Below are 10,557 nucleotides of genomic sequence, written 5' to 3'. Positions count from 1 at the left end.
TTTGAGTTTCTACTCTGGAAATGAAACTCCTGGGCCTGGGAGGAGGGAGTGCGTGTGCCCTCACCAGCTCTCCTGGACCTGCTCGGACTCACCCAAGGGGCTGAGTGAAGAGGTAAAGCGGATTAGCAAGGGAGAGGGCAGGGAGCCCAGCAGGCCTTCGCCTTCGTGCCCTTTCATCTTGGTGTCACCCCAGATGGCTAGGCCAACCGGAGGGCAAGGCTTCAGACCTGCCCTGCCTCTTCAGTCCTGAGGCTGCAAACACACACCTCTCTCTCTCTCTCTCTCTCTCTCTCTCTCTCTCTCTCTCCCCGACCCCCTCCTCTATTCCTCTCTTTTTCTCTCTCTCTTACCAGGGCTGGGCGTGGTCCTCCTGGTCGCTGCCTGTTGCTTCCCAAGCAGAAACCCCTGTGGCCCCCAAGCTTTGCCTGGCTTCAGCTCACACCCTAGCTAGGAAGCTCCTTCCTCCTCAGTGGGTTCTCCCCAGGTACCCACTCCCCCGAAGTCTGGAAAAGTCCTTTAAACCCTCACCTCCTGTTTGCCCTACCACCTCTCAGCAAATCCTACTTTCAAAACTGGGGGTCGTCTAATGTTCCAGGGCCAACACCACTGCACCAGCCCTGCCCCAGAAAATGGCCACTCCGGCCTTCCAGAAGGTCAGTAAAACCTCAGACCCCCTCGACTTACCCTTTATCCACTTCATACCCTGTGAGGGCTCTGTCTTCAGTGTGAATCTGCTGCTTGTCTTCTCCACACTCTGCCCTGCTCCTTGCAGGCCATTCCCAGCACTGCGGCTGACCCTGCCTGTGCCTGCTCAGAACCCACAGGCTTCCACAGCCCAGGATGGACACCCTCTATACCTAAACCCCACGGTCACTTCCTGCTTCCTTGGTTCCAGCCACAGTGACCTCCCTTGACCATCAGACACAGGCACACTGCCTTCTCAGGGCCTTTGCACGGGCTGTTCCCTCTGCCCGGAGCACAGGTCCCTGGCTGGCCATCTGGCCTTTGCTCAGGTGACCTCCAGGGGGAGCTCCCCTGAACCGGTTTGGAATTGCAGTCCCTCCCCCTTCCCTGCTTCGCTGTCCTTAATTCTTTCACCGCTAACCGACCAAGCACTTTACTGGTTGTTCTGTGGTGGTCGGTCACCTGCATGCGGGCAGGCAGAGATCTGTCCATTTTGTTTACCGCCCTATTCCCAGTTCATAAATATGTACTGAGCCCACAGTCCTTCCAGGCTCAAGACAAAGATCACCCGGCCCCTCTTCCTGGGTGCTTGCATAACATAATAGGTGTTAATCAGTAGGTGAAAATGATTGGCCAGGCAGGGAGATGCTGACAACGGCCTTGTAGCAGCACCCCCTGCCCCCGCAGCCCAAGGAACCCTTAGAACCGATTGGGCCTATGCATTACAGATGGGGAAACTGAGGCTCCACAGGGGGTTGTATCTGAGCGAGAACTACCCCAAGGCCCCTTCCACAACTGCTGAGGACACGCACTCCTGGGCTCCTTAACTAAATGCCTTCAATTTTAACATGCCAAATGTGCTAATCCAGGAACCATATAGTGAAAGTACAGGCCAGGTCATCAGGCGGCCAGTGGGGCACCTGGCCTGGGGGTGCTAGCTAGCTTTGCTGCCCCTAGACTGGCAGGTTGCCAGCAATGAACAGAAGCCCGAGCTGGTGTCCAGGCCACGGCACTGGCTTTTGGAACTGCCTGGGCCTCTGCTGGGGCTGGGGGATAATGACTCAGACACCTGCAGCTATGCCCCACTGAGCTGACACCCTCTAGGAGTTACCCTCAGAGACACCTGTTCCTCAGGCAGAGAGGTATGTCCGTAGGTGCTCACTGTCACAGCACAGGCCCGGTCACGCCCTTGGCCGGTAGGTACAGGAGGGCCTGCCTACATCACCGCTGGGCTGTGGGAGGGAGGCCCATCCCTGGGACCCAGAGCTATCACTAGGAGGTATCACCAGGTGGAAACCACAGGTGCCAGCAGGGCACGCCTCTCTGTTCCACTCTGTTCAAAGCCTTTCCCCCATCCTGGATGCACTAGGGGTTTATGCAGAGACCTTCCTGGAAGGATATACCAGAATCGGGCCTGTGGTTGCCCCTGTGGGGCCAGCTGGCTGCCAGCCAGGCAGGGGTGAGGGTGAGAAGGGTGCTTTCATCCCTACATCTGTGCCATTCAATGCTGTGCTCTGGGGGCTGTTTATCAATTTAATATTTACGTTTACCATATATAATAACATATTTACATTTACTATAAATAATTGTTTTAGAGATACAGGGGGGCTGGGAAGTAGGAGCTTGGGGTGGCCTGGACCAGCCTGAGACCAGTGATAGGGTGAGGGGATGAGGGGAGCTCAGGGGGACTGCCAAGCTGGGAACCAGCAGAACACCTTTTCCGTTGTTTTAAGAAGTTCTAGAAGAGTAACAAGGTTCTTTCTAGTCCAACTTTTTGTGACAGGGTGTCTGAGTATCCAGGTGGGGCCTGATCAGCACAGGGTCACCTGGTCCTTCCAGTGGCTGGTCTCCACTGTTCTTAGCTCAAACCAGAGGCCCAGAGCCCTGGTACCTGCCCAGGGCCCCCGGGCAGTGGAAGCAGAGTCACTTAGGGCATATAAATAACCAATAAATACACATAAATAGGAGGGACCCTCTCCACAGAGAGATCCCCACTGTCCAGTCTGGGAGGTGATCCCAGGGGGGAAGAGCTGAGGCTGGCAGTCACCACGCCGCCCTGGGCAGGACGCAGGTGCAGCCGACGGGCACACGGATGGACTCGGTGTGGAAGGCGAAGGCCCCGGGAGTGGGTGTCCCCGTGGCGTCCTGGGAGCAGGGCCGGCGGCGCAGCACCAGCAGGCTCTGGTGCAGCGGGACGGAGTTGAGAGCAGCAGTCTCTCTGCCGGTCTTGGTGCTGATGCAGCCCCTGCACAGGCACTCGGCAACGGCCAGCTTCTGCGGGTAGCGGCTCTCGTCCGTGTCCACGCTAAAGGGACAGATGGATGAAGCTGAGCCCCAGAGCCTTGACGGGTGCATCCCTCTTTTCCTACCCACCCCCCATGGCTGCCTCATGTGCTCAGGGGTGCTGCTGGCCTGAGGGCTGAGGCATCAGGATGGTGCAGGGCATCCGGAGGGCTGGCATGCAGTCGATGCTCACTGGGTGAAGATGACCCGTGACCCCAGTGCTCTCCCAGAGCACAGAAGCTGGGGTAGAGGGCTTCCAGAAGCCCCGTCCGTCCCCACTGGGCCTAGCCCAATCTCTATAGGGGCTCAAATGGGGACCTCAGAATTTTCCCAAGTGACCCTGATACCCAAGGTCTGGGCTAAGATCTTGGAGACAAGAGTGGAAAGGAGGAGCTCATCTGATGGAGCCCCACCTCCCATGGGGGCTGGCTGTATGGAGGTCAGCATGCTTATCCCATTTAACAGGTGAAAACACTGAGGTTCAGGAAGGTTCAGGAAGCCAGTACCCAGAGAAGGAAGGGAGCCCAATGCCACACAGCAGAGATCTCAGTGCCCAGGGAGCCCCCACAGTCCTCACCGGTATCTCCAGGGAGAGATGGAGCGCTGGTGGATGTCAGCTTCCAATACTTCCTCCGGTCGCAGCACCGGGCACCGGGTCCCAGCCTGGGGTTTCTCATGCCGCTTCCTGCGGTCCACCGCCTCCAGGCTGGACACCAGGGCTACAGGTAAAGACTGCTCCCACTTGGCAGCTCGAGCCAGCATATGTGCTGGGGCCTGGCCTAGGGGCAGCTCCTCGGCTGAGTAGCAGCGTGGGGTCCCATGGGTGTGGGCGTGGGGGCTTCTCCAGAGTGAGGTTCCATGGTGGGCCAGGGTGGCAGGCAGCCAGAGCAGAAGCAGGAGGCCAGAGAAGAGCTGATGGAACAGGTGGTAGGTGGTCAGGGAGTGCCCAGTGAAGGGGGCACCTTGCTGCCACTCCGACTTTCCCTGTTCCCTATGGAAAGTTGGGGTACAACCCACCCTTCATAGCTGGGGAAACTGAAGCTCAGAAAGGCTAGCCCCTTAGCCCTAGCTCTCCAGCATACCAGGGCTCCTGGGTCCTGGCTCCTGCCTCAAGATTTGGGGGGGCTTCCTGGACCTCATCCCAACATCCTTAGCTTGGGGTTCAGGAAACCGCCAACCCTTCTGGGCCAGATAACACTGTCCAGGTGGGTGTGTGGGGAGAGGCTCACCATTGTGGTGGTGGCGGCTGGGCCTGAGCGGCTGGTATGTCCCTGGTGGCAGTCCAGGACACACCTGGCTGTGGTCCTGGGGTGCACCTGGCAGTGGCCGGCTCACAGCGCCCTTTATACTTCAGCCACACCTGGGGAAAATCCTGCACCGCTTCCTCCTTGGGAAGTGCCCAGCTGCTGCTTCCTCCTCCCCTCCCCACCTTCCTCTCCTCCCCAGCTCAGGGCGGGCCGGGCCCACCCTCAACTCCAGCCCCGCTCTCACCCCCACCAAATTGTCACTGTATTCTGTTACCCTTCCTCCCTCACCTAGAGGGACCCTATCCCAGGCTAAGCACCTGTAGATGGAGCTGTAAACAGGTCTTGCCTGTGACATTCTCAAACCCTCTGTAAAAGGGTTTTACAGGCTGAGTATTCTTTTGCAATTTGCTGTTTTGATTCCACTTATATGTTTTTGATATCTGGACCTAGTAACCTGGGTACCTGGGGCGGGGTCGCTCATTCCACGCCATGGCACAGCGCTCCTCCAGGGTTTTCTCCTGTCCCCTGTCAGTGTATATGAGGTTGGCTCCATTTTTTATCTAAGATGATCAAGATCAGGTGGACACCAGTGTCTTTCCCCTTCTGCCCATGGGGGAAATGTTCCAGGAGAGACGTGGGGGGCTGGGACAGTGAGCGTCTTCAGGTTTCCATTTGGGCTCCTGTGGTTTTATTCAACAAAAGTTCAAGCTAAAAAGTCTGAGATGAAGGGGGTGAGAATGCCTTGGAAACTTAGGTACAGTGGACCCTAGGAAGCTTTATTCAAGGAGGCCCTAGAAGCCTACCTGTGCCCCACCACTCAGTGCTGCTGGCTGGGAAGGAGAGTGCTGGGGGGTGCCTTTGTTATCCTGAAAAGGAGAGAGTTTGGAGCCAGATCTTGCAAAGGCTGAGGACCTTGCCTGCCCTGGTCCTCTTGAATCAGAGTCTAACACAGCAATCCCCAACCTTTTTGGCACCAGGGGCCGATGCTCCTATGAGAATCTAGTACCTGATGATCTGAGGTAGAGCTGAGGCGGTGATGCTAGTGCTGGGGAGCGGCTGCAAATACTGATGAAGCTTAGCTCATAGCCTGCCGCTCACCTCCTGCTGTGCGGCCCAGCTCCTAATAGGCCACGGACCAGTACCTGGAGTTGGGGACCCTTGGTCTAAAATGTCCAGCTGAGGGGAGTGGCTCCGTAGTGTAGTGGTTAGCATGTCTGCTTTACATGCAGAAGGTCCTGGGTTCACACCCCAGTTGGAGCCACGGATCATACCCCGGGTGCACCAGGCCCCGGATGCACGCCGCGAGCGTGTGGGAAGAGACGTCCTGCCTTCAGAGATCCAGTTCTTAAGGGGAAAACGGCAATATCCATAGGTCAGGGGTCGAAGTGTGTGGGGGAATTAAAGAGGGGGGAAAAAATTAAAATAAAGCTGCCTGTCCAGCTGAGGAGTCTGAGGAGTCTGAGGAGTCTGGGGGGTGGAGGGAGGTTGTCAACCTGCCTTCCAGTCTTTCTTTGCCTGCTGGCGGGTGCCAGAATGTACACCATTATGGCACCATTCTCTAAGTTTGAAACCATAATATGAAGACCCCCTCAGAAGGGAGGGGCTAGAGAAGGCAGTGGGACACCTGGCCTCTTCCAGCTCCTCCACAGAATTGCTCTCTCTGGGTCGCTGCATCTGCACCTGTGAGCAGGGCTACGCTGCCCTCCTGGGGAGCAGGTGAAGATTAAAGGAGATCCCATGCTGCATTGGCCAGATGGAAACGCTGTGGCAGCAGGTGCTGCTTCATGACCGTTTTCTCCACTTATTCTGAATGATGGATGGATAGATGCATTGAGTCCCCAAGGCTGCTTCTCCCTACAATGCCCTTACCCACCCACCCACTGCTTGCATGCCTCCTGCAATGGGGAGCTCACTCTCTGTATTAGTTTGCTAGGGCTGCCATAATAAGGTTCTACAAACTAGGAGACTTAAAGCAACAGAAAATTTTCTCTCATAGTCTAGAAGCCATAAGTCCAAAAATCAAAGTGTCAGCAGATTGGTTCTTTCCGGGGTCTCAGTAAGGATCCTTCCTGCCTCTACCAGCTGCTTGTGGCTGCTGGTAAACCTTGGAGTCCTTGGCTCATAGACATATCACTCCAACCTCTGCCTCTGTGTTCACATGGCCTCCCCTGTGTATCTGTGTCTTATAGAGACACCCTCATCCAGGATGATCTCATTTCAAGATCCTTACCATAATTACATCTGCAAAGACCTTTTTCTCAGATAAAGGCACATTCCTCGCAGGTATTGGGGATAGGACTTCAACATATTTTTGGGAGGGGATACAATTGAGCCCAGTATACACTCTACCAGGATGGGGCCTGGATGCTTGTACTGTGGGTTAGGTCAGGTGGAGAGAGAGACCCACATTAGGCTGAGCTGAGCCCTCCCTCTCTGCTGGAGCACTTGGGGGGGCCTCAGAAAAATTTCAGTCCTTCCTTCCATCCCCAAAAGGTAATGCGAGCCCCCTGTGGGCATGGACCATGTTCCAAGCACATCCTGGCACCTTGGAGCTCTATAAATATAGCAGAATGAAGGGAAGAGAGGTGAGTCTGGACTCTCCTGTGGGAAAAATGGGATGACAATGCCTCATACGTGGGGACACATGGAGGCCCATGCTGGCTGGACAGGAAGGCCTGGAGTCAGAGAGACTAGCCGGCAACCACATTGCTTCCTTTGGGCTGAAAAGCCCAGACACACTCAAGCAGATACTCCTGTAGGTAATGAAAAGGCTGTAAAACTGTTGCCTGAGCAGGGGTTCCCCGGGCGTCCTTGCCCCACAGGAATGTGCTGGATGCTCTGGCTAGAGTGGGGCCCTAGCCTTGTCCCGCTGCCCATGCCAGCCGCTTGTGGGGTGAGTGTCCACATCTTCTATGTTCCTGTGTCTGCTCTGAACAGCCAGCCAGCTGGGTGGGTGGGCGGGAGCCGGGCTGAGTGGAGGAAACTAGGACCCTGGTTTCGAGCCCATTCTTCCTTGCAGTGTGCTCCAGGTGCTCCCAGTGCTGTTGTGGGGAGGAGGGGCAGTGAAGGCCAATCCCCGGAGACCAGCATGGGGACTAGGGGTCAGGGGTCCCGCCGTACACAGAGGTCAGAAGGACAGATGCAGGGCGAGCCGGGGTGGCACCTCATTCCTGGGAGGCTGAGGCAAGCACAGAAGTCCCAGGTTGGGCAAGACTGGAAAGGTGGCAGCCAGAGGAAGGCTGGAGTGCATCCTGGAGGTAGTGTCTGGGAAGACCCCCTTCATCCTCCCTCCTCCTCAAATCACGCCCTCACCCAACCCCGCCCTCTGCAGACCACGCCCCACCAACCACACCTCCACATTCCAGAAACACAGAATGGAGAGGACTGAGGTGCAGGGAGAAGGATGTGTGAGGAAACTGGGATGTAGGAGTAGATGCATGGTAGGACAGGTGCAGAGTCACAGACACTCAGACAAGTGCAGAGTCACAGACACTCAGACAAATGCAGAGTCATAGACACTCAGACAAATGCAGAGACAGAGATTGGAAGAGGGAAGGTGGGGGAGAGAGAAACAGGCAGAGGCCAAGGCAGGAAAGCAGAAATGCAGGACACACAGGGACAGACACACTTCTGGTGTGGCCGGCCTGTGGCTCAGAGCCCTTACAGCCCTGGCTGGACAGAAGTGGGCCTGGGTTGGGAGGTGGCCTGCAGGAGGGGTTTGCCCCAGGCTCTTTAGGCTTCAGGTTTGAAGTTTTCCCCCATCCTGGAGGAAGGCCCAATGGCAGGGCTCAGACCCCTCATCTGTGAAGTGGGAGCGACAATACCGTCTCCCCCTTCTCCTGGGGACATGGCCTTCCCAACCACTGGGCCCCAGGCAGCCTTGTCTGCAGTCGGTCTATCACACAGCCCAGTTCTCTTGTGCGCACAGCACTTTGCACCGTCAGGAATGACCTCTTTACCTCATCTTTGTCCATGACCCAGTCGTTTGGGGCTGTCCGGGGCTGTCCCTGCTTGTTTACCCAGGGCCAAGGCCAGGGCCTGGCATCCTTCAGCCCAAGCTCCTGGAACTGCCACGGAGCTGGGTGGTTGGCAGGAAATGGTGGGGAGAGGGCAACCTGGGGGAAGTAAGGGCAGGTGGGGGCCTAGGCTTTGGGGGTAACAGCAGGGGCCTGGCCTTAGGGCTGGGAAATGGAAATTTAAACCTGATCCCTTCCCTGGAGAAGAACTAATAATACTGGGAGCTGCATCAAGTGCCTCCAAGGTTACACTTGATAGACAAGGTGACAACTTGAGGACAGCACTGTGGCAGCAGACAATGGAGGGACTTGGGAGGGGATAGGGCGGGCTTGCCTGAGCTGTGAGAGGAAGCAGGCAGTCAGCCAGGCGAGTTCCAGGACCAGGGAACAGCATGTGCAGAGGCTCTGGATGGAAGCATGGCAAGCAGGCAGGGAAAGGCAGGGAGGGTCAGCATCTGCAGCGTGGCAAGGCCACCACTTTAGCTGTGGAGGAGTGAGGACTGGAGGGGCAGGGGATTCCGCAGTGGCTTGCACACTCAAGGAGCAGTCTTGTGGGCAGAGATGGAACCTGAGGAACTCATAATTATGCCCACTATTTGCATGTTAACCACCTGTCAGGATCTCAGCCCTCACGTTCCCTGGAGGGCAAAGATGCCCAAGGAGCCATCACACAACAGAGGCGTCCCTTTTCTCAGACGCCTGGCCTAGAATGTTCTTTCTACTAGGCCTGGGGAGTGAAGAGTTGGCTCAGGGTGTGGCCTCCCATCCCTCCCAAGACAGGAACCTGCCTCGGCCTAGCCCAAGTGAGCCATGGCCCAAGACAGCGAATAGAAAGTTGCTAGTTTAAACTCACCTTAGGTTGGGGAAGCCAGGGCTGTGGCTCCGGCCCAGGCATTAAATGTCAGGGTCAGGTCAGACTCTTGGGATGGGAAGAGGCTGATCAGGTGGGCAAGGAGGGCCGAATGCAGAAATCTCTGTGTTCTCACCTGTGGGCTCCTGACTTAATTAAGCAGGGCAGTCACTGCCTAGCTGGACTGCAGAGTCCAATGGCTCAGGGGCAGAATGCACAGGGACAGGCTGGAGCTCAAGGTATCCTGGATCCTGGCTCCATGTCTTTGAAAGCCACCCATTCAGAGAATGGGGGTTTCCTTTGCTTTGATAACCAGATAAGCCTTTAAAACTTGTGGAGACACGTGACTGAAGCCGCCATGATGTAGGAGGAATCTCCTGTCCTGTGCTGTGGAAGGGACATGGACATGAAATGGAAACAGTGCACTCAGGAGGCCTGTGTGGCCGGCCCACAGTGCTCCCTCCCTCCGTGTTTACGTCTAGTCTAATCGCCACGCAGCAGTGGGACCGAGTGCTGTGGAATGTGCCCTGTAAGCTGGTCGCAGCTCAGCAGGTCATACAACCAGGTGAGAACTCTAGGCTGCTGCCTCCTGATGCTGGCCCCACGGGGCCCTACTGCAGAACCAAACTGGGGGCAGCAGCCTGGGTTCTGGGGGCCATTTTGTCCACAAGCATTTACGGCACTTGCTATATGGTAACCTGAGGGTGTCGGGGCACTCCAAGGCCTATGGCACCACTCCATGAATTTAATCCCATGAGGAAAGACTTGGAGGGAGCACTGGGGTCTCCCTGCTGGCAGTCTCGGTGGCCCCAGGGGCTCTTTGGGCTGCAGCGAGCACTGCAAAGGTGGCCGCTCTCAGAACTGCTGACATTCTGCTCTGCAGAGGATGACAGAGTAGCTCTGGGTCTAGGACTTCTCAAGCTTAGATATGGGCACAGCTGTGTGGGGATCAGATGGCATGTTTAAGGATCTGCATGGGGAACTGGCTTTGGGGTTGGGTCTGGCCCAAGGAGTGTCCTTCCTGACCTCGCTCGCCCAGGGCCTGCTGCTAGGAAAGGCTGCCACCGGCTTCCGTTCATGAAACCCCACCAGGGCCAGTTCCACCATGAGAAGCCGAGGTGCAGTGCTCCCTGGGGGCTGTGGCCAGAGGGCAGAGTGTCTGGGCTGGTGGGTGAGTGAGCACCTACTGTTCCTGACTGGCAGCCCCCTGGGAATTGCACAGAGGTCTCAGGGGGACTCCGGGTCCTCGGCACCCATCAGCCAAAGGCTCCGAAATGCAAGGCGGGCTCCTAAATGCAAGGCAGGCCCAGCGGGTGTCTTGAGGTGGCCAGGCCCCATACCGTGGGCAGGGCAGGGGGTAGGGGAACCTAGGCACATGCAAATATCACCACCAGGGATAGACAGCTGCTTATCAAAATATTTTATTTTAGGAGACCCCTCAAAAAAAGACCCTCCACATTAGACAGACGCCCAACAA

General features: G+C 56.6%; 1 protein-coding gene across 1 annotated transcript; it reads right to left on the bottom strand.

Annotated features, from left to right (window-relative positions):
* Positions 1–2,468: 2,468 nt before the first annotated feature.
* Positions 2,469–4,705, bottom strand: IL17C (interleukin 17C). Its single transcript, XM_025042523.1, has 3 exons — positions 4,677–4,705; positions 3,545–3,985; positions 2,469–2,989 (listed from the first exon to the last, which is right to left on the bottom strand). The coding sequence occupies exons 1-3, from the start codon at positions 4,703–4,705 to the stop codon at positions 2,728–2,730; spliced, it is 732 nt and encodes a 243-aa protein (XP_024898291.1). The 3' UTR covers positions 2,469–2,727.
* Between the last annotated feature and the right edge of the window lie 5,852 nt (positions 4,706–10,557).

This window comes from Pteropus alecto, unplaced genomic scaffold, assembly GCF_000325575.1.
Source record: "Pteropus alecto unplaced genomic scaffold, ASM32557v1 scaffold7, whole genome shotgun sequence".
NCBI lineage: Eukaryota > Metazoa > Chordata > Mammalia > Chiroptera > Pteropodidae > Pteropus > Pteropus alecto.
This window is presented reverse-complemented; position numbering and strand designations above follow the sequence as displayed.